The sequence below is a fragment of the Sus scrofa genome, chromosome 2 (genome assembly GCF_000003025.6).
Source record: "Sus scrofa isolate TJ Tabasco breed Duroc chromosome 2, Sscrofa11.1, whole genome shotgun sequence".
In the NCBI taxonomy this organism is placed as follows: domain Eukaryota; kingdom Metazoa; phylum Chordata; class Mammalia; order Artiodactyla; family Suidae; genus Sus; species Sus scrofa.
The window spans coordinates 131,746,262-131,770,967 of record NC_010444.4 but is presented as its reverse complement, the minus strand read 5'-3'; the positions used below and the strand labels follow the sequence as shown (position 1 = coordinate 131,770,967).

General features: G+C 40.0%; 1 protein-coding gene and 1 long non-coding RNA gene across 16 annotated transcripts in view; one reads left to right on the top strand and one right to left on the bottom strand.

Moving 5' to 3' along the window:
- SLC27A6 (solute carrier family 27 member 6) overlaps positions 1–21,209 on the bottom strand; it is a 98,520-nt gene extending 77,311 nt beyond the window's left edge. For all 14 annotated transcript variants that reach the window (XM_021084735.1, XM_021084722.1, XM_021084725.1 and 11 more), the window contains exons 1-3: positions 19,793–21,209; positions 9,157–9,360; positions 156–314 (exon numbers count right to left, since the gene is read on the bottom strand). In XM_021084735.1, coding sequence (XP_020940394.1) covers positions 156–314; positions 9,157–9,360; positions 19,793–20,318 — 889 coding nt within the window. In that variant the 5' untranslated portion in view covers positions 20,319–21,209. The remainder of the gene's footprint in view (positions 1–155; positions 315–9,156; positions 9,361–19,792) is intronic.
- LOC110259470 overlaps positions 21,018–24,706 on the top strand; it is a 27,674-nt gene continuing 23,985 nt past the window's right edge. Inside the window, exons 1-3 of one of the 2 annotated variants that reach the window (XR_002341891.1) lie at positions 21,018–21,180; positions 21,595–21,670; positions 22,189–22,328. This is a non-coding gene — a long non-coding RNA (uncharacterized LOC110259470). Of the gene's footprint in view, positions 21,181–21,594; positions 21,671–22,188; positions 22,329–24,706 lie in introns of those variants that run through there. The other variant, XR_002341892.1, reaches the window with a different exon arrangement.

The window sequence follows — 24,706 nt, the reverse complement described above, 5'->3', positions numbered from 1 at the left end:
ATGTCATGAAATTGTACCCTTTTAATAAAGACTATTTTATAACTGTGTACCATGCACAAAATCACTCTGAATCTTACTGAGTTTTGAACTTTATGAACACAAGTTCAAATTATTAGGCATTTTGAAAACTTAGCAAGCAGAGAATAAAAGCTTACCTAACTCAACACATCCACCAATACCCAGCAGAGATCCTGCACTGTGATACAGAGGAAGGGTTATATAAATGACGTCATTGGACGTACAACCAAAAGCCCACAGTCCAGCAGAACTCTTCAGGGCCTGCAGCTGAGTAATCACAGCTGGTTTGGGGAGACCTGGAGAAAAGAAAAGAAAAAAGTGTAACAGAAAGCAAGTCAATGCTAGTATCAAGTACAACAGCAGTGGAAACAAAAATACATCAGAATAGTCTATATGCTTAGTAAAAGAAGCCATACAAATGTTAGTTATAACTGTAATACATTTCTAGAAATTTAGATCTACCCACAAGGATCAAAACTACAAAATCACATAGAGTTTGAGACGCTGGAAGCTTCAAAGAGCCATATCTGCTAGAGGAACGCCAAAAATATACTGTTCTTTCTCTGGTTCACCGTATTTACTAAATAAAGCCAAAGCTATGGTGATGGCAGCACAGGGAGCTAGGAGCCCCACTCTCGGTGACTTCTAGACACTCTTACCAGGGTGAAGCTCAAGTCTACTTTATTGGTCCATCTGCCTTGATGTTTTCTGTCAGACTTTATGCTCCATTTCCATTAACTGGAAGAGACGTGATCTCATGTGCCTGATCTTGCTTATCAACCTAACCAAAAGTTATTATATCTTTTCTAAAGAAGTCTCTGTGGCTCTTCATGATAGCTTGGCCTTTCACAACATGCATCCACATGCATAAAGTCCCTTGCCAAAGCTTCTTGTCAAAGCCAGGTACAAAGCTTTTGAGTGAGACTAGCACCCTTGATTCTTGATAATGCAATGCCTTTCTCTTCTTCATCCAGAGAGTCAAATATTTATGCACTTTTTTGCTCCTAAGACGTTCCCACCTACTGTTCTTCAATCGCCATATTCCCCACTTTCCATATGGTTACTGATCACACGACAACCCAGCTTTAAAAAATAACAACTTTTCAGTTGGAGGTGGGTCAGAAAAAGGATGCTTTATCTAGTTCTTTTCCACTGTGTGCTTCTGTCACTTTAGCAAATGAACTAGTTGTGTTTCCCTTCCTAATTTGGTTACTTTAAGTGAATAATGATCTCATTAATTATTATAAGCCATTTAAGATACTCAGGCTTTCTGATAAAAGAGACAACAGAGAGGAGCCTATCTAACAAGTGAAAAGCGATCAAAGGTCCATGGAGTTTAAAGTTTTAAAGATGGAAAGATGAATCCATAGACCAAACGAAGCTTGTTAAAACTGCAATTTAGAATCCCTTCTTTGAAGAGTTAGAAAGCACATTAACACATTAAAGCCTCTGAGACACCCATCAGTTCAGAAATGTTACTATTAATGGTGTTTCTCAGACTTAAGGGGTCATAAAGTTCCTTTTCAATTTTTATTTCCTTTCTTTGAACACATGAAGAGAAATGCCATGGAACAGGTTTTGAGAAATGCTGTCCTAGATGGTCTCTGAAGTCCTGTGCTCTTCTAACCTTCTGTCACTCCCTGGCATTAAACCTCTTCACATGTCTGCAGATGTGAGGAGACCACTGGGATGTGCTCCACGCACAGAGGGAGTGAAGCTACATCCAGTGAATTGGGGATTAGTAGGAAGAAGGAGGAAGAGATGCTATCAAGAGAATACCAATGTAGGGCAGGGACAAAAAAAAAAAAAATCTGGGGAATTTTGGGATAATTTTGGAAAAAGGAGAGACTCCATAAGACTACGGAGAAGGAAAGATAAAAGGAAAGAGAGATTTGGATGCTGATAGCAACTGGCCCCAGGCACAGTGTGGCAGGCAGTTACATTTTTTTCCCTCCTCTCACCCTTTATGGGCGTGGTTGAATGCAAGGCTGCTCTGTCCAGACTTAAACAGTCTTAATTCTTAGAGATCTGGAGGGACCTAACCAGGTTCAGTGTAACAAGAGAATTGGAACTTGGCAGACTGAACACATGCAAAGACCCTCAAGGCAAAATGGAACTGGAGATGACAGCAACACAATTGGAGAATGGCAGGTGGATGACTGCGGTGACAGACACAACAGACCCGAGAAGAGGAAACGTAGGTGAAGCCTTCAGGAAAGCTGATTTGCACCCACAGAATCCCAGCTATGCCCAGAAACTCCATGCTCAAGCACCTCCCCGCGTGGAACAGCAATGTGGGGCTATATAAACAGGGAGCCACCTGGCAGTTCTGTTTAAGAAGCATTTCCAAGTCCATGATTTTCTTTTCTGCAGAAAGGTTCATTTGTGCTGTATATTTACAGTGAGATCCTGCTGTGTAGCCCTGAGAACTATGTCTAGATACTTACAATGCAGCACAACAATGGGAAAAAAAAAAATGACGCACACATGTATGCGTAACTGGGTCCCCATGCTGTACAGTGGGAAAAAAAAGTGAGTTGGGGAAATGACAATAAAAAATAAATTAAAAAAAAAAGAACCACAACCATCAGGGTCTTAGTAAGGGAAGCCATAAAACTCTCCTGTTTTTCATCAAGATACCATACAATCTTCCCTGTCAAAGACTTATGAGTGCTACAAAAACTGACCTCAATCCTTTTCTTTCTCAGAGACGCTCTAAGTTTGTTCCTGGCTCCAGAGATATAATATTTTGGTTATCCTTGGGCAAACAGGACTTGGTAGTAGTAAAAATGATTAGGAAAGGTTTGATATCATCCAAAGAGCTCCTTTAAAACCTGCCTGAAAGGGGCTATGAGTAAACGACTTTCACCATTTACCTTTTCAAAGTCCCACTTCTTTAGCTCACTTCCTAACTTGCACCAACACTTTCTTCATTTTCAACATTCCGAGATTTGTGCGTGTGTGAGGATCAAGTGATATTTATGATAATAGGTGACATACTAATATAAATGATCACATTCATGACACTTACAATCACTTAAGTTAGTTGTGGGTTTTGAGTTGCGAAACACTGCCCTATAATAGACAGAGAAATGCTTTTTATTAAAAATGTCAATTAAACTTTTAATGAGGTTCAGTGTGAGACAGGCTGGGACCTGGGACTCTTTACAGGACTGTTTGCATTTGAACAAATGACTCCTTGAATGACAGAATATGGAGAAACTATTAGTGAGTAAAAATAACTACATACAAGCATTACCAGTGCAATTATGAACAATAGGTGCAAAAAGGCCATAAACCAGCAGCTATTTCTGAGGTACTGGGAACAAACTCAGGGTGTTGCCATGATCCCTGCACACAGCACCACCAAGGCAGTGGGCAGACCACCTAAGCCACCTCTGCAACCCCACCAACTGATCCATCCTCATGCTCACCTCATTTAAGGAGCTAGCCCACCCTCCTCCCTCGAGCCAGCGAACAAGCAGCAAGGGTATTGGTTTCTTGCTGTCGCTCCCTTCGACCAGTCCCAGTAAAGGTTTTCCTGAGTTCTTCATCTGGCCTCTTATCAATGTCTAATGATTAGAAATTAATCAATGTCTAATGATTAGAAATTAATTTCTATTGATTAAAGAGTCCAAGACTAGTCCATATAGTCTTAACATATGTGATTTTGTTACATTCTCTGATAGTTTTGTATTTATAAAGCATGACACCTACTGTATGCCCAATTCTGTATGTTATGCTCTGCTCTCTACAAAACCCCGTGTTGCTCAGAACTTTAAGCTAAAAGGAGATGATATTTGTCTAACTTTCCCTGTATAAGATCATTCACGGTCCAAATTTGAAAGAATATCAATAAGTGCTTTTGATATTTCAAAATGCGAAAAATAAAGTTACAACCCCTGACTGCTTCCTTCACACTGGTAGAAGATCTGATATTTTCCAGAAAAGAGGAACCTATGGAAACACCAGAAGGAAGAAAAGTTGAACAAATGCGGGTAACAGGAGAAAATGTATGCTCCTCCAGCTCCCTTTGAACACTTGACTAGCTTTCCCTCTAAGATTCTTGTCTGAGGAAACTAAAGAGCCCAGAAGTAAAAACTGAAAGACACTGATAGTCATGAATCCCCCAGTAAAATGTCCTGGACAATTAAACCAACCAGCCCACAATGCCACTCAGTCACACAAAGCTTCTAGTTAGGATTTCATTTGTGTTGTGTGTGTGTGTGTGTGTGTGTGTGTGTGTGTGTGTGTGTGTGTTTTAGTGTTTTCACTTTAAATACAAACAGTCAAAGGTCACAACATATTTGAGGAAATCCTCGGGGGCGGGGGCGGGTAAAGAACAGAGATCAACATAAAACAAAAGATAATGGCCAAGACATGGCAACAACCTAAATGTCCAATGACAGATGAATGGATTAAGATGTGGTATATATGCACAATGGAATACCACTCAGCCATAAAAAAGAACAAAATAATGCCATTTGCAGCAACATGGATGCAACTAGAGATTCTCATACTTAGTTAAGTCAGAAGGAGAAAGACAAATACCAAATGATGTCACTTATATTTGGAATCTAATATATGGAACAAATGAAACCATCTACAGAAAAGAAACAAACTCATGGACATGGAGAACAGACTTGTAGCTGCCAAGAGGGAGGGGGAGAGAGGGGGAGGTACTGGGAGTTTGGGGTTAGTAGAAGCGAACTATTGCATTTGGATGGATAAGCAATGAGAGTCTTCTGAATAGCCCCAGGAACTATATCTGATGACTTGTGACAGAACTTGATGGAGGATAATGTGAAAAAAAGCAAGTATATATAACTGGGTTACTTTGCTGTACAGCAGAAATTGACAGAACACTGTAAATCAAGTATAATAAAAATTTTTTTTAAAAAGGATGTTAGAGAATATAGAGACAAGGTAGAGAGTAGAAATTTAAAAAAAAATATGCTGAGAGATTTGAAACAATGAAGTATTAATAATACAAAAATAGCATTCTACAATATGAGGAATAGTCAGAGAACAGAAGGGCTAAAAGCCAAATCTCTCAAAAAGTAAATGAAAAGGTAAGAGAAAGGAAAACAAGATAGAAAAAATTAGAAAATTAATAAGTCAGCGCACAAGCACCAATCTTTTTTTTTTTTTTTTTGGCCATGTCTCCAGCTTGTGGAAGTTCCTGGGTCAGAGATCGAACTTGCATCAGAGCAGTGACAATGCTGGATCTTTAACCCACTGGGCTACCAGGGAACTTCAAGAGGGCAAATCTTTTAAAAGTTCAAGTTCCAAAGATAAAAGAACAGACAAATATAATAGAAAAGGGGAATGGGCAGAAAGAAGAGAAATAAAGATGGGAAGAGAAGGGTATGCAGACATTAAAAAAAAAAAAAAACTTTCAAGTACCTAGAATTCTAAGACATGACTTTCTAAACTGAAAAAGACTACAAATTTCCCAGCAAAATGGATAATTCTGGTTCCAATACAAGTCACCATGACATCATATATTGAAGGCTTATAAAAGATGCCAAAAATCCCCAAAAAGAGGAAAGCAAAATAACACCAGGTTGCATATAAAGGAAAAGACATCAGAAAGAAAAGGAAGCCTCAAGTATGTATACTGGAAGACAGAAGATAAAGATGCAATGCCTTCCATCCCCTGCATAAACATCATTTCTAATCTAGTATTCTGAAGACACAATTGGAAAGGTAGATATTTTCAGACATCTGAAGACTTAAAACTTACCTGCTAAATACTCTATCAAATAGTACTGAAAGCGGTGCAGTGAAAAATGAAAAGTAATCCAAGGAAATGAATTTACACTCTAGGACCCAAGGGATCAGAAAAAAAGGAAAGAGCTGAAGGGAATTCTCAGAAGATGGTAAGGAATGAAGCCAGGACAGTAATAGAGCAATATTTCAGGCTGAGATCATAGGGAGGAAAGCTCTGGGACGGGGGTGGCCCAGAACATGAGCTTGAGAGAATACAGGCGAGCGTTCCAATAGCTAAAGCTGAGCTGCTTTTCTGATAAAGGGATGGGTACAAACCAGTTACAGATAAATAGAAAATTAAGCAAGTCAACAAACAAAGAAATAAAAAACCCAACAAATGATTAACTCCAGATTGGGGAGAGTTTTACAAGAAAGGAAATACATATAATTTTTTTATACTTGAGTTCAGCTAGAAATAGTATTTACTAGGGTATGATGCTGATACCAATCAAGCCAAAATTTATGATGAAAAAAATATGAGCGTGATGCTGGGGGGGAAATATCTGCACCAGAGAGAAAGAAATGAGTGGCGGGAGAGGGGTAATGAAAGAAGAGAAAATCTTCATCTTCCATTGTGGAAAATCAGCACATACTTTTTAGTAGGTGCCTATTAAGTATCCAGTAAAATACTGATTCTAGGGGGTGATTACAAAAAGAAAGATTTAAAAATACTGAATGTAATTGGTTTGGGGATGGAGGAATAGAGGGGTACTTTAAAATTTCTAAAACTATTAGGATTTTTCATCTCTGTGCTGTATAATTTTAATACAAATAAATATTAAACAAAAAATTAATAGTGCTTTTGCCTTCAGCCCATTGTGAAAATGTACCAAACACCATGGTTTTAATCTTTAAGAACCAAGGTGTTAATAGTCTACTCTGAACTATTCTCGTCGGGGTGGCGAGGGTATTGGGGGGAGGGGAGGTAGTGAAGATTGTTTTAAGGACCAGAGTCACTTTCTAATTCTTACAAGAGCATAAAGACAAATTGGTCAAGGAAGTTCCCGTCGTGGCGCAGTGGTTAACGAATCCAACTAGGAACCATGAGGTTGCAGGTTCCATCCCTGGCCTTGCTCAGTGAGTTAAGGATCTGGCGTTGCCATGAGCTGTGGTGTAGGTTGCAGACGCAGCTCGGATCCTGCGTTGCTGTGGCTGTGGTGTAGACCGGTAGCTACAGCTCCGTTTTGACCCCTAGCCTGGGAACTTCCATATGCCATGGGTGTGGCCCTCAAAAGGCAAAAAGACAAAAAAAAAAAAAAAAAAAAAAGACAAATTGGTCAAGTACTGTCTATTGCAAGTTTTCAAAGTACATAATTTCCAAAATGTTATTCTTTCAATGTCCAAAGTCAGACAGAATTGATGCTGACCGCTTGATTCGTGTTAGCATTTTCTAGTTCATTTATCAAAGCTGCTCTAAACAGAGTAAAAAAAAAAACCCATAATCTACTCTCCAGTCTAAAAGTGACCACGGTTATGCTCCAAATAGAAAAGAAAAAAAGAGGAGTTCCCGTCGTGGCGCAGTGGTTAACGAATCCGACTAGGAACCATGAGGTTGCGGGTTCGATCCCTGCCCTTGCTCAGTGGGTTAAGGATCCGGCGTTGCAGTGAGCTGTGGTGTAGGTTGCAGACGCGGCTCGGATCCCGAGTTGCTGTGGCTCTGGCATAGGCTGGCAGCTACAGCTCCGATTGGACCCCTAGCCTGGGAAACTCCATATGCCGCGGGAGTGGCCCAAGAAATAGCAAAAAGACAAAAAAAAAAAAAAAAAAAAAAAAAAAGAGAGAAAGGAAAAAGTAAGAAAACTTTACTTATGTAACCATAGTTTTGCTTACAGTACTACCTGTACATAAGAAGTTAGTAGCAGGAGTTCCCATCGTGGCTCAGTAGAAATGAATCCAACTAGGAACCATGAGGTTGCAGGTTCGATCCCTAGCCTTGCTCAGTGGTTAGGGATCAGGTGTTGCCGTGAGCTGTGGTATAGGCCAGCAGCTGTAGCTCCAATTAGACCTCTAGCCTGGGAACCACTGTCTGCCTCAGGTGTGATCCTAAAAAAGCACACACACAAAAAAGAAGTTCATATCAATATTTTAATACGTCTAATTCCAACTCCAAGTCATCTTCAAATTAATTACAAAAGCTTATTTAGCCTACCATAAATACCATTCAGTTTTTCCTAAGCATAAACTAGGTTTAGCATTTCTGTTGAATTCTCAGGGAGTTTCATTATTCTTTGTGTGTGTGTGTTGTTGTTTTTACCTAGAAAAAGGAAAGTTTAGTTACTTGATTCTATTTTGTATTCTCCTCCAAACCTGCAATGCCTTCATGATTTCCTGTTTCTTACATGTTCCTGTCAACCCAGGGAAATTCAGGAGAGCCAACTACAGGTGCTTAAATTGCAGCCGTACTTGAATTATGCTTGGGTTTTAATATTTTATACGGAATACATCAAACTGTTTTAAAGTAGACTCATGGATTTTTTAATCCAGCCAGATAATTAGAAACTATTTAAACTAATCTTTTCATTTTATAGATCAGGCATTTAAGGGAAGCTAGCAAAGATCTTGCCAGAGAAGCTGGCCAAATTTTACACCCTGAGCACCTGGGCTGGGTCAAGTCTTAGACATTCCAGTGCCATTTGTATTACCAAACTTGAAGAAAATCTTTCCAAAAGAGACACTGGCCAGGGTGACTTGCCAAGTTAAAGTGATTAGTTTGAGACTTCAAAGATCTAAGAGCCCCAGGTCTTCATGGAAGCATGATTTCTCAGAAGTGGGCTGACCATGAAACCGTCCCCCTAAAACCAAGTTCTCTCAATGAGTTTATGATTAATCTCTCTATCCCAAAGTTTACTCCCTTTCTTGTCCCCCTCCGACCTCAATTCTAGGCTAATTGGACACTAATCAACCAGAGTCAGATGACTAAAATTGTTTTTTGCTGATAACAGCATTAATGTGCCAAAATTGCTATTACAGATATCATTTTTAAGGTGTGAATTCCAGTCGTTTCTCCAGGGCAAGATGAGCTCACAGACCTCCGAGCCATGGGCCATCTGGCCAAACACTAGTAAACCAGAGACTTCCTGACTCCCGAAACTATCACAGAAATGTCACGAGACAGTGATTAACCCCAGGTTCTTTGCTCTTCCCTTTAAGAAACCCTTAACTCAGAGACCAAGCTTCAGTGGAAGTGAAGCTTGGAGCCCTGCAATACATTTTTACTCTGCTGCAAACTCTTGCCATCAGAGTTGGGCTTTCTGCGTGGCGGCCACGTGAGCACTTTGCTCATTTACAACTAGACGTGGCAGAAATCTGCCCCCAACTGCTGCTTTGCAAATACTGCATTAAGTCTGAAAAATGAACGTATCATACCTGTTGTTCCAGAAGTGAAAATATAAAGATAAGGAGCCTGGAGGTTTGAGGTAACATGGTAGCCGCGTGGCACCTGGCTGTCAGATACTGTGCTTAGCTTTTGTTTCAGTGAGATGATGCCTTGTGGGACAGAATCATTCATTCCCCAAATGCTGAGATCTTCTGGGAGGCTTGGGAGGATTTCTTGTATAATTCCAAGCAAATCTAAAAACCAAAGGATTAGGAAAAAGTAAATAAGACATACATCTCCAACCATTCACCTTGTGTGTTCTTTTGCATGTTGGAACAGGGATAAAATGTAAATACAATGCGGATTTCCTTTTCATGTGGGATAAGTAACTTCACAGCATTTTATGATTCTGTTTCAACATGACTGACTGAACGGGAAATCTAGTTATGACCTGATTCGATCAATGCATGTAGTCCCAATTCAAAAGAAAAATGTGGAGACTTCATTACGCAGATGATATGACTTATCCAATTTAAAAATAAAACTCTACTTTTATACTTTGTTTTAAATCCAGATTCAGGACACTACACTAAATGTCTTCCTTGCAATACAAGTCAGTAGTGCGTTATTCCAAAAAGCCATCTGTCTGTCACTGTTTGTTTCCAGATTCGGTTCTGGAATCACAAGATCATTATGGCTTAGAGACCATTTCGGAGTCAAAAGTTAAATGAAGAGATTTAGAGATGCCCTTTGCTCTAGAGTAATTAAAGCTAAAAGTTCTCTGAAAGCAAAAGGAGAAAAAGAATGCCCTCTAGAAAAGGTAGGACAATCCACAGTACACAGCAGGGTGTGACAATGGCAGGTTAAGAGTGGGTCAAAGCAGATAACAGCCTCACCAGTCCTGCAAGTCTTTTGTGAGTGCGGCACCATTTTTTTTTTCCCCAGAGTAGAGAGACAAATAGTTCTTTCTACGCTTTAAATTATTTTCAAATGTAACACCCTCTTCCTTTAAGATAGGTCTTTAAAAGCAATGTTCCATTTTCATGTTCTATACGGGTGCTCCAATTTTATTTTTGTCTTCTATAATACATCATACTTTTCTAAAATAAAAGTGATTTCTGAGTGCCATATTATTTATCTCAAAATCTGCATTAACGTCCACAGGAATATTAAGTGATGGCCTTTTGAAGTTAATGTAGGGAATGTCACCGGTTACCTGCAACCACCAGAAGCTAAGAAGAGTCAAGGAACAATTCTTTAACAAAAAGACCCTGCAGCAGGAGCATGGCCCTCCTGACACCTTTATTTTGTACTTTGAGCCCCCACATCTGTGAGGGGATCACCTTCTGTCGTTTTAAGCTACCTGGGCAGTGTTACTTTACTACAGTATCTCTAGGAAACCAATTCAACCAAGGTCACAATCTGGTGGACAGGAGAACTGGTAGACCAACCTAAGTGTAATTAACTCTAAAATCCATGCATTCCCTCATAAATCAATGATAAAAATTAGTATTAAATGTAACATATACCCTGGTCAGCATGGTAAAGTACATGTAAATACGGACCTTTCCATCCAAACATACATTTTTAAAGTAATTTTTAAACAAAGATTTAAAAATAATCACCAGATACCTTTTACTCTGAAGCTAAATTCAGGGTGCTGCATTAAACATTCTCCCAGAAATGGAAACCAGTGTCAGGTTATTTCACAAAGCCATTTGTCAACCCTGACTTAGTTCTACTATAATACAGAACAGTCAAGAAAAACTCATGATTTACTTCCTCAAAGTCTGCAATCCAGACTGATCACAAAGAAACAGCAAGAGAAATATATCAAATGAGACCAGGAAATTCAAACACACATACACAAAACCCACAAGAAAACTAAGAAGACACAGAAAATGATAAGGAGTTAATATGTCAGGGGTGGGGAGGCAAATTGAAACTTGAAGGTTTTTTTTGAGTTAATTTTTATTTAATAAATCCAAATAAAATAATTTGTAAGATTCCAGAGAAAAATTTAGTTCTACTGAGCATACACAGCATTCGGCTGTGTAGAGACTGCTCTGGTAAGAAGTGAAAATTGTACGGAATGCTGGGGAAACGACAGGACAAGAAAATGATCTAGACTTTGTATGTTACTTTTTAGTTCTATATTTTGTTTAAATGATTCTCTCTGGTATTTTGAATGTATATATACAAGTCTCTGAATTGACCCATTTCATTACCTTAATTTAAAATCTCTCCTTGGGCACTGTAAATTAACTGCACAAACTTTACATGTTCTTATTATATATGTGTCTACATTGGCACAGCAGGTGCAAAGAAAATTACAGTATGAGTAACTGTGGCCCCAAATCTTTGCTGGAATTGTAGAGTCTACAGAAAGACTATTTATGAAGGGTGATGACTCTTACAAGAAAAAGGAAATGAGGAGATTCCTAGGACTCAGAGGAGATACAACTTAATGATCCTCATGCATTGTGCTAGCTGGGGTTGCAATTGACTTAGAGGAAACACTGAGAACAATCTAAGAGAATTTGATTCGACCAATTTATTCCTTCAATAGTAGTAAAAAATATGGGGTGAGGAGGGTGAAAATTTAAATAAAAATTACAAAAGCCCAAATCATCATTTACTTATCATTGTCACTCTTTCTTAATAACATGGAAAGTTTTGAGTAAATTCTAAATATTAAGTCCTGTCCCCAAAAAAACATAGCATCTGTTTAAATACTTCAAGGAAACTTGGCTGTGTTTCATAAACATTTGCTCTTTGGTGAAGCGTCCGACCATTGAAACCCAATGAACCATAAGCACCTCAGAACAATGATGTCTGTCCTGCTCCATCCTTTGGCTGATTGCCCAGCACACACTGCACAGGTGCTGGAGGCAGAATGGAGCTTTGCCCCCACAGGATGCTGTGGATGCAGGTCTGAACAGTAAATGACTATAAGAAAATGAGACATAGGAATATGCTGGGAGCTTTAACAGTCTCCATGACAGGAGAAGATGGAAAATTTCTTTGCAAAGCAATAGGGTCTTCCAAGAAATACAAACTGTTTCTCACATGCGCAAGGCATTGTGCTAGCTGGGGTTGCAAACATAAAACCAGATCAATTACGATCTCTGCCATAATCCTTTAGCACTGTTTATACAAATGAATTTCTTGCTTCTACATCATTACTATATCTCTTATTTGTACTTCTGAGACTATAAAATCAATGAGTAAAAACCATAAAATATCCCTCTCATGTGCCTTTAGTGTGAATTATGTTCTTCACACTGCATTACAAACTCTTGAAATTATCTTATTCTACATAAACAAGCTACTATTTTCAAAGGTACTGCTTGTAGCTCTTAAAACAGTAGCTAACATTTAAACTTTAAACTTTTATGCATTAAAAAAAACTAACATGAAATTCATCTGCACAGGGTTGAGCATTCCACACTGCGAAGCAATATTCACGCAGAAACCAAAGTGAAAATGCAGATCTCACCAGAGCCATATAACTACTATATAAAAGCAGCCCAACAGGTTTCTCATAAAACACGTGGGCAGATAATGGAGTCTAAGAAGAGTGATGCTTAAGTAAGCAATGTCCTAAAGAATCTACATCATGATGTAGATAATAATACTTCTTATTAATATTCTTATGAGGCCAGAAATCATTTCATCATGAATAATGTGCCAGCTATTTTTACCAATATTAGTTTATTTCATAATAACCCTAAAAAGTGCACAGGAGCTTAAGTCTTTCAACATGACAACATATTCTTTCCTGAGGCAATTTTATTAACTGTTCTGAATATGTCATGGATTTATTTAGCTTCCACTTTCAGCTGTTCCCACCTCTTTTGGGAGAACAGACAGTGCATCATTTGTTATAGGCCAGACTGTGCAAGAAAATAAAAAGCATCACTCAGCAAGTAATGAACCTGACTAGTACCCATGAGGACGTGGGTTCAGTCCCTGGCCTCGCTCAGTGGGTTAAGGATCCAGCGTTGCCATGAGCTGTGGTGTAGATCACAGATGCGGCTTGGATCCAGTGTTGCTGTGGCTGTGATGTAGGCTGGCAGGTGCAGCTCCAATTTGACCCCTAGCCTGGGAACCTCCATATGCCGCAGGTACAGCCCTAAAAAGACAAAAGACAAAAAAAGAAAGAAAGAAAAGAAAAAGAATACATCATTTGATGTTATTTTCAACACATCTCCTATTGCCATAAATAATTATTACTCAGATGTGTGTTTCTCCCTTTCAGCCTTGCCACTTCTTGGAGGAGGCACAATTCCTCTTTAAGTTGTTTTTGCTCCTACAAATCAGTATTCAAACATCATTTCCCTACAGATGTTCAGCAGATACTGCATATGAGAAGCCCAGGATCAGTATCCTTATGATCAATGAAGAAAATAACCACGCTAAGAATGCTACCTTTTCCAACTAGTGAACCATGAAGTCACTTAAATTCCTATCGAAATCAGTTTTTATTTGTTTGTTTTTTGGAATGGAGGTAATCCTTGACCTACCTGAGTCTAAAATGGAAAAACAAAAAGCAAAATAGCCATCCTTTCTATGAACTACACACACACACACACACACATACCAGAAAAGTGCCCTGGAGTTCCCGATGTGGCACAGTGGGTTAAGAACCCAACTCCTGGAGTTCCCGTTGTGGTGCTGTGGTAACCAATCTAACTAGTATCCATGAGGATGTGGGCTCAATCTCTGCCCTCACTCAGTCGGTCGGGGATCTGGAGTTGCTGTGAGCTGTGGCGTAGGTCACGTATGCAGCTCGGATTCCACATTGCTGGGCCTGTGTCTACAGCATACATAGGCTGGCAGGTGCAGCTCTGATTTGACTCCTAGTCTGGGAACTTATATGCCATGGATGTGGCCCTAAAAAGCAATAAATAAATAAATAAATAAATAAAGCCATAGAGAAAGATATTCATGATTGAGGAAAAAAAAGAAAAAGGAATCTGATTCTAGCAGCTTGAGTCACTGCAGAGGCCCAGGTTCAAACCCCAGCCCAGGAGCAGTGGGTTAAAAGCTCCCGCAGCTGTGGCTTGGATTCCATCCTTAGCCTGTGAACTTCCATATGCTGTGTGTGTGCAACCATTTAAAAAAAAAAAAAAAAGAAAAGCCCTGAAAATTAAAATTGATATATGAGTACCTCATAGTACACAGCGAAAATAATACAAGCTCATTGAAGTCATGTCTTATCTGTTGGAATATGTATTACTTTCTGTTGAATTTAAAGGGTTCTTTATTTTTTTTCCTCTAACTTGCTTAGTGGGTCTTTAAAAAGCAGACAGATGCCTTTACGATTGAAAGTCATTTGGAGAATTACAATGGCTTGATTGTTAACTGGAACATTTGTCCTGGACAATCTGAATTCAAGAGATTATGAAAACGAACAGGGCAATGCTGTATGCAGTATTGTAAGTTTACAGAGCTGACATAGGACTGTACATTTTGTGAACAGAAACACAAAACCCTTCCAAACATGGTGAGACACAAAATACCAATGAATCTAAAGTAAAAAGGTTCAAGGTAATACTAACATGTACATATTTTTAGCTCTACACTTAAAATGATTTAATATGTGATATATCGAGAAAGGAGAGAGTGCAAAATATACGTATATGTGAGTAAATCTGAAGTTTTGCGCATGTTTAGTCTAGATACTAAACACTACAAAGTCAAACACTTTGAACTTTTGGGGAGTCATGATTGTAACATTTAGCAACACTGATATAAAATAACACAACAGGAAATTCCACTGATATATCTGCTGCCAAAGTAAGTTACCAAAGGGATGGCAGAAGGACAATTCATTGGCAAAAACTGGCAAGTAAATATGCCCATATGTACCTCATAGTTGTTCATTAGGTCATTAAGTCATTTATTCATTTATCTAGGCAATAAATATGTATTGAGCATCTCCTTTATGCTAAGTTCTGAGAATTTAGCAGCAAACAAAACAAACTTCCCCAAAGATCTTACATCTGAGTTCTTGGCTTACTCCTCAGGGCCACACAAATATCTATATGTGAATTGGCAAACAGAAATTTCCCATTCCACTGGGTCACTGTGAATCCATAGCTCACTCGAGGCAAGAGGATTTGGTGGACGAAGCACTAAAAGAAAGTAGATAAATAGATGGAAGATGATGGAAAGAGCTGGAAAAGGAGCAGGGCAGAGGAAGGGGTGCAAAGGCAAGGGGAGAGGAAGGAAAAAGATGGAGATGAGGGAATGGGCAGGAGCAGCAATGAGGACAAAGGTATACCCAGTAGGCTTTTCTGATCTCACAGCAGAAAATCCAAACCCCAGTTCCCACAGTGCCCTCTTAGATGTATCAGCCTGAAAAAATTCCTTGCCTACTCCCAACTAGGCTTCCCTCTTCTTGAAAACCAGGTTATGAAGTTCCCATTGTGATGCAGTGGAAACGAATCCAACTAGTGACCATGAGGTTGTGGGTTCAATCCCTGGCCTCGAACAGTGGGTTCAGGGATCCAGCACTGCCATGAGCTGTGGTGTAGGATACAGACATGGCTTGGATCCTACATTGCTGCGGTTGTGGCATAGGCCAGCAGCTGTAGCTCCAATTCAGCCCCTAGCCTGGGAACCTCTATATGGTGCAGGTACAGCCCTAAAAAGCAAAAAGTTAAAATAAAATAAAACCAGGTCGCAGCTCTAATGAGGATCACATAAGACAGTGTGTATAAAAACACTTTGCAATGTACAGAGTACTTTAAAAATGGAAGAGTTGATCATCTATTATCAACATTATTATAATTGCTAAATACATCAAAGGACATAACCATATACACTTTCAAAAACCATATACAAACATCTCAGCATTTCTCTAGATGTTCCAAGAGAAAAGTGCATGTAGGGAGACGACAACCTTGGCAGCAATATCAGAGTTGAGACACTGGGGGGAAAGGACTAGGTTTAATCTAAGACTATTTCATTTTCAATAAATGCTGACAGTTTTCAGGGAAATTTGAGACGCCTCTTGACACATCGTCTAAACTCAACTGCACTAGATATAAAACTTTTTTGCCACAATTTTTGAATCTTCAGACTGAAAGGAATAAGAGTCTGATGAACATTTAAATGCTTTCTAGTTATCTGTGTATGAAAATCTGATATCTTAATGTGGGCATTTTTTTTTTTTTAACTATTCTTATATAACTAGAATGCAAATTTTTTCATGGTTCTGTCCAAAGAGGATTAACAGCTCCAAAAACGACAGGGCTATGCAGTAAAGTAGAACAGGGTCTTATGTCAGAGGCCAGATTTCCAGTTTGCTCTGTATCTACTAAACCCTGTCACCCTAAACATCCTATGTGAATGTCTTTCCCTCTCAGTTTCCAAAAACATAGCTATGTACCTGACTCTCAGAATCTCTGGAAGCAGCGTTCATATAGTTTGTCATATGTAGCTTTCATATAGTTTTGTTAATGACAATTAGGACAAGAGTAATATTTTCCTGGTGGCTTAGTTGATAGAGACAGACGTATCAGATACCCGCCATGATTAAACCACCACCTATCACCTTGGACCACCATCGCCAGTATCTGGCCTGCCTATAAAACCTGTCTGAAACTGTATCTCTATTATCCTATGAAAAATAAAATTTTGCTAACACATAGCAAAGCAGAATGTTCAAGATCCTATATCAAAACAACTGCTTACTACTTTTTCTTATAGCTAACACCAAATTAGGTTGTAGCAGCAAAATTCAAATAAGACCCTTATTAAAAGCCTGGGATAACCCTATAATGATAAGAGCAATTGTTTCAACTCACCAGAGATTTACTCTGTGCATATCAGGCCCTCAGCTAGTCACTTTACACCGGCCATGTCATTTACAACTCAGAATTACACTGTGAGGGAGATGGTATTATCACTATTTTTACAACTAAGTAAAGTTAAGACTCAGAGCAGCTGATGACCTTATCTTGCATCACACAGCTTAGAAGCAGCAAGTCATAAATGAAACGAGATGGTCTGGCTTATCTTGACCAAAACACTTGACTGGCCTTACCACCTCAAAACACTCTCCCTGGGGATATAAAGATTTAATAGTATATCTCCATTAGAAACACCCAATGAGGATTTCCCATCGTGGCGGAGTGGAAACGGCTATGACTATCATCCATGAGGATGCAGGTTCGATCCCTGGCCTCGCTCAGTGAGTTAAGGATCCAGCGTTGCCATGAAATGTGGAATAGGTCACAAACGAGGCTTGGATATAGAATTGCTGTGGCTGTGGCTTATGCCAGCGACTACAGCTCAGATTCAACCCCTAGCCTGGGAACCTCCATATGCCGCGGTACACCCTAAAAAGACAAAAAAAGAGAAAAAAACACCCAATGAGAATTAAAGTTCTCTGAAATGTAAAGTTCTAAAAACTATACGTATATATTGTTCATGGATTAGACTCAAGATACCAGGAATACAGTTTTCACAGTAAGAACTTGAAATACCGAAAACTGACTATGATCCAAGCAATGTCTTACAAAAAAAAAAAAAAAATCTAGTAATTAATAGAAATAGAACTGACCCATCTTTGAAAAACATATGTAATTTATATATTTTGGAGGCATGCCAAAACGCAGGATTTATGGTCGATTTCTCCAGGAGCCTATTTAATGAGCAAACCAATTAAATATTTTTGGCTTAAAATTTCAGCATCCTAAAGCAGCTTTTATATTAAAAAAAAAAATGCAATTAGTTATGGGCAAGCCAAGCAAAAGCTGGCACAAATAAAACTGTCAAATTAATTGGTCCTAATTAAGCAACAACTCAGTCAAAAGTAAAATTTGAAAACTCCATTTCGAGAAGTAACCAGCCTTATATACATTAGCTGCAGTACTTCAGAAGATGGGATATGGGATGTTTTTCAGTATGGCCACAGCATCATGGCCATAGGAATCTTTTCTGGGGTATTGTCGCCCTCTGAGTTTGTTCTTCTAAAGGGAATTTACGGCTTTACCATTTTTTTTGCCCAATCTATGGTTGAGACTTGCTCCAGAAACTGCAATCTAAATTAGATTGAGCACATAAAATGTCAGAATAAATCCAGAGATGAACTGTGATATTTTCCCCTGCTGCATTCACATTATCACTGCCCCAGCACAAGAGGTAAACATTGTTTGACCATGTTATCAAAATTCTTTGTGACTCATTTATCGTTCTTACTGCTACAGTTCAGAGAAAGTTCATCATACAGTTAACTCCTTTCCAAGGTAAGGAGCTAAATTTCAATCTTGGAGGATTTGACTTTTGGATTGAAAAATAAAAAAAAATATAAAAATACGTAAGAGAGACATTTTGGTTTCTCCACTGCCAGAACTTAAAATCAGTGCTTAAAACTAAACATTTTGCTACTTTATCAGGTCACAAACTGAGCTGGAAGGACAACTGGAACCAGCAAAAATGAAAGCCTTCAATAACTCACCCTTTAACTACAGCCTAACTCATTTTTGAGTGATGTCCAATTATTACATAATAAAGGTTACCTGGAAAGTTCTATACTTTAGAGATCACTGGTCTATAGATTTAGATTCCTCCTCCCCCATACTTCTCTGTGAATCTAAAAATTCCATATGAGGTGTCCGTAGGTATCTATTAACCTGAAATACTTAAATATTTCTCTTTCATTTTAAAGGTAGTTTATAGCTATTCAGTTACATTCACAGTTGTGCAACCAGCATCACTTAAATATTTCACAAATGTCCTTGCCATGATCCTCCTCATCCTCTACCTTCCAACCTCCATGCAAGAAGCATATGCATAAACCATGTAGATTATATATCAAGTATCTTTTTTTTTTAACTTTAATTCCACTTCGTTATACAACCATCTTCTTAGGTTCCTCCTTAGTTAGGCATTCCACCAAAGACTATTCTGTGTAGTTCACTGTCAGTATATGTATCTGAAACCTAAATCCAAAGAGAGGGGGGAGAAGACTAGCACTTATCATCCAAAGCAAGAAGAGGATGCACAGATGGGGGTGGGGGAAGGGAGGAAAAGAGCCCTAGAGTCTGCCAAGATCCTGCCACTGGCTGGAGGTGGGAGCCCAACCTTGTCAGGCAAATCCTAGCTTGCAGGCAGTGCAAAATAAGAGGAGACATGAAGAAAGGAATTCATGCACTTCCGATTAAACATGTTTGTTCTGCAAAATCAGTCAACTCTGACAGTATCACTGCTATTAGAGGCATTAGGTGTCCCACGATGAAATCAGGATCACGCTTTTCCTTATCAAAGGATTGTGTCAGATATGACAAGATTTAGACCTTACCAAGTCCTGTCTCTCTGTGTTCTTATACTCACTGAAGGTATCAATGGCAGTAAAATGCCCCACCCCCATCCCCTTCGGCTAAAATAACAGAAACAGAGATTTCAGAAAAGTCTTCAGAACTTTGTCTTGTTAATTAATAATCTACAACAGAGTAAAAGACTGAATCAGGACAGGCGGTATTTATTAAACCACCAGCCATAGAATTGTAAAACTATTTCATAGCCTTGACAATCACATGTCATCACACACAGGGTATTAGGTGTGAACTGGTTCTAATAAAAAAAAAAAAAAAAAGGCGGCGGGGGGGGGGGGGGGGAGATAAGCCGGCCGAGTTGCCATTCTGCACAAGCAGACCACACCCCATACTCTACCTGCACCCACCACGAGGGCCCTGGGTTCACAACTGCGAATGCAATGCAGGAGGGAAGCGGAGCGGATGTTGGAATTGATGAAGGCCACCACGCAGCCCAGCTTGGCCAGGCCGAACCACGTGTGAATGAAGTCGGGCTCGTTGCTCATCAGCAGCGCCACGGTATCTCCCCTCTTCAGCGTGGAATGGTTGAGGAAGACATGCGCCACGCTATTACTCCTCCTGTCCACATCCTGATAGGTGTAGATGGCTCCCTCGTAGATGATGAAAGGTTTCTGGGGCTGCTTCTTGGCCTGGGTCAGGAATTTATCCAGGACAGTGACTAGCTCCCCTTTCAGTTTGTACATCTCCAACTGAAAGCCACAGCGCACCACCTTGAGCAGGTACCAGAGGTCATTCCAGAAGTAAGGGTAAAGTAGTTTCTGCATTAAGCTCAGGAAGACCATTCCTGCTCCTAGTCCTGTTAGCCAGGACAGGAGTTTGGGGGCCACTAGGCCGGAAGGCAGCACTGATCCTAGCCCTGCCATCGTCCTCGTCCAGATGCACCTCCTGCGGAGACCGCTGGTTTACGGTGCTCCAAGCGAGCACCTGCAGTTCGTGCCAACCTTTCCGGGAGGAAGAAGGAAATCTTGCGAAAACAGACTCAGACGTTTGCACAAAAGTCGCCCCAAGGAGTGCTGGTTGTAACGCGTAGGACACCTGGCGGAGGAGCAGACGGCGGGTGAGATTAGCACCGGCTGGCTCAGCGCCCTCGCGTCCGAACCCCGACGGCTTCCCGCTCACTGGGCGTTCTGAGGCACTTGCCAGTCCTCTCCCGGCACGTTGGGTGAGTCCCCGGTGTGTCTAAGCCCCTGAGCAAACCCCACCACCCTCAGGGGCAGATGCTCTGCTCCTCGAGGTAGTCTTTCCAGTGCCTGCAACTTGGAGGCTGAATTTAAGCCGAGGGGGCAGCGGCTGAGAAATGCAGCGGCTTCCCGCCTTGATCTTCCAGAAACCGCTCGGGGGCTTGGGGCCACGCCTCCGTCCAGGGTGTCCCCAGGTCTCACGGGATCCCGGCCCCGCAGCGCCGCCCCCGCTCCACCCCAGAGCTCCAGCCCTGCTCCCTGGAGCTCCCCTCGGACACATGGGTCCCCGCGCTGCTCCTAAGTGGCCGCCGTGCTCTCTGGAAGAGTTGCCTGTACACCGGCCGCAGCTCCTGGAGCTAATGTATCTCTCCTCCGAACCGCGACGGGGGCGTCGTCCGCCTCCTGCCAGTCTCCGGGCTCCCGACCAACTCGGACCACCTCGCTGACTCCTCTCTCCGCCCGGGTGCCGCCGCGGTGCAAGTCCGTAGCGACCGGGTCCCAGGAGCGAAAGTTGCGTGGCGTGCAATCCGGCTGCTGGGACCAGGTCAGGGAGTTCACATTCATGCAATCAGTAATAAAGTGAAGTAAATTAGCAGCTAGGGAGGCAGGAGGGAGAATTAAAAACACTGAAAACTATCCTGGGGTGGGGTAGAAGGGAGCAGGGAGACGGGCAACAAAATATTTATGCATTGGACAGATCAAGGAATATTTGAACTCTGTTCCTAACGTATAAAATTGGTCTGGTCTACCTACGAAAAGCATTTTTGAAGACATACGGATAGAGTCGTATTTACATGTGTACTGGAATTCTATCCTGAGCGCCTTGACAGTTCTTTTAGTGGAATTTTCCAAAAATTCTGATTGATGTGGGAGCTTAGTCCATTTCCACATCCATGTTTTTTAAATATAAAATGACTGACTATTCTCTTTCCTTAAAAATATTGGTTTTTTTTTTCAGTGAGATAATTTCAAGAATTATCAGGACTTCAAACTAAGGAGTGTAAAGCAGGGAGGGCAAAGTGGAGAAGAAACAGGTAAACTGCAAAAAATAGCAAATTTTATACAATGATGAAATTTCACTGGAGGTAAACTGAGGAGTGTTTAATTACATGTTTTTCCTTGTGGATACCATCATCCCGGCCCTCTGCTTTTAAGAAGTGTGTAGAAACAGTTAATTGCACATATGGAAATCATTAAGCATTGCCTCGCACTGTCAGCTTTTCCTCTTTCTTCTGTCTTATGTTCTGCAGCTGGGTTCTAGTTAACCTCAGATTTCCTAATAAAGAAAAAACTGATAACGCCAAGGCAGACCATGGTTTGTTCATCTGAAAAATGATTACTTTGAAGTCGTAGTGAAGGGCCCAGAAGAAGACAGGTTCATAAAACCCTTTTCTGTAGCTCAAGAAAATGCTTTCTAAATTTATTCAGAAGTCTTTTCAATGCAGAAACATTTTCCATTTAAAAAAAAAAAAGTATTGCTATCAAGTAGTTTACAATTGAAAAGTCAGTTTACAACTTGCAAAGCATCTTCGACATTCTTTTTCTCTTCTAGCTCCAGTCTGATTCAGTGACCTCCCAGAAAACATTTAATACGGAGAATAGAATATGGAGCAATTGGTCTCAGGCCTTTGGATTTCCAATACAAGTAAAATCTGTCCCCCTCTAGTAAAAAAAAAAAAAAAAAAAAAAAAAGAGTAAAGAAACAGAGGTTTGCCATTTTTTAATTTCTAAAATTAAAAACATTAAGCACACATTAAAACAATTACCGTCTACTGTGACCATTGTTTCATAAAGAGGATTTATTTCAACATTAAAGAGAAGGAAATATCACTATAATAACAGACAATCTTTGAAAATAAATAAAATTAAGTTCATGAAAAATTCATGTGTTACACTGATTTTTTTTTTTTTCCCCCGGTGGTGTTTTTATGGCTGTATCCACAGCATATGGAAGTTCCCAAGCTAGGGGTCAAATCAGAGCTGTTGCTGCCAGCCTACACCACAGCCACGCCAGATCCAAGCTGTGTCTGTGACCTACGCTGTAGCTCACAGCAACACCAGATCCTTAACCCACTGAGTGAGGCCAGGGATCAAACCCAAGTCCTCATGGATCCTAGTCAGGTTTGTTACCGCTGAATTATGATGGGAACTCCCTGATTTTTTTTTTAACATGGACCTCCTAAGGTCATCCCAGGGCATGGAACTAAATTTTTAACAACTACTGATATAAGTTGAAAAAATACTTGGCACGATAAACATGAGATATTTTATTAGGAGAACTAAAAACACATGTCACCAAAATTTATGCTGGCCAAGGTCAATTCCATGCCTGAAATCTCAACACATAAAAAGGAATCAATGATCAACTTGGGACCACTAGCAGTATTGTGTACCAGCCCATGGATCTGTTCCTATTTTTTCCAGAATTTTTGTTGTTGTTGTTGTCTTTTGTCCTTTTAGGGCCGCACCCGCAGCACATGGAAGTTCCCAAGCTAGGGGTCTAATCAGAGCTGTTGCTGCCAGCCTATACCAGAGCCACAACAATGCCAGATCCAAGCCACCTCTGCTACCTACACCACAGCTCAGGGCAATGCCAGATCCTTAACCCACTGAGCAACGCCAAGAGGGATCGAACCCACAACCTCATGGTTCGTAATCGGATTCGTTTCCTCTGTGTCATGACGGGAACTCCTTTTTTCCAGAAATTTTGTATTTATTTTCAAATAGTTCCAAAGGCAGCTTAGTAAAAATAGATAGAAGTATTAATTACAAATGTTAATGACTGTAAAATGGGGGAAAGGCAGTAAGAACAGTTGCAAGTGAGTAAATACATCACTTAACTAAAATAAAGAGAATAAACACACACATACTCTAGACACTTCTGTTAATACTACTTTTGATCAGAGACAATGCAGTATTTCTTAGGTTCCCTTTCAGGAAATATAAAACAAAATTATGTTTTTAAAATACAATTTGAAGATAATATTGTGACTATGTGCAAATAAACATAAACAAACAAAAAGTCTTGCTTTATTTTCAATCCAAGTATGCTCTCCTCTACCCCTTCCTCATTTCTGATTTGACTTTCCTCTCTAACCTACTCCCAACCTCCTCTATACCCTCAGTTACATTAAGGATGAATTGTTTAGTGAGCAAATCAAAGTAAGACTTGAACAAGGCATCATGTGATGGGCCATGACTCATCTTCTGCCCATAGGATTTTACCATTGTAAGTTAAAAATTTTGACTTTGTGTAGACCAATTTGTCATGCCCACATGTTTTCTGATGAACTTCTACAATAGTCACATTTTGGATTATGGCAGGTTTGGGAGAAAATGTAGAGATTTAGGAAGGTCCCAGATGATGCTATGTTGGCACCAAAATACCACAATAGGTGTCTCCACTGGGCCAAGCAGCGCTGAGTTCCTACACTGCAGCTGGCACTAGGGGTAGGGGTTGGGGCAGAGTGGAATATAGAGGAAGATAGATTGTGGGGGAGGGTGAAGAAAGCTGAATGTAAGACTCATCCACTTTACAATTCGGTCCATGAACAGAGTTTTGATCAGGTTTTAATCACTTATATTCTCAGATCAGAGCTTGGTTTTTGATAGGACACTTACTGCATCTTACAGTCTGTTTGTGTTACTGAACAATCACTGCCCAGAATATGATTCCTCACAAGGACTCATGAAGCAAACGAAGTATTAACAATGAAGCTTATGTTAGAAGGTTGAGAGGTATCAATATCATGACATGCCTTAGTTATATCAAGCACTTCCTAAAATATAAAAAATATCAGGCACTTTCCTAAAATATAAAATTTTTACAGAACCAAATAAGTGATCCTATAATAATATTCTGGGGAAAAATTCCCAAATTCAATTTTTGCCACAGAATATAAGCTATGCCTAGAAATATATGCGGGTCAGAATTTTGCCAAGAAGAGATTTTATACACATTTTATTCATGGTTTTTAGAAAGAGTTTGCATATTTCTAGATATTTCTGTTGATGATAACTTCCCCCTTCCTCGATGTTGGTAAATGTTCTCTTTGGAAAAGATATTTGTA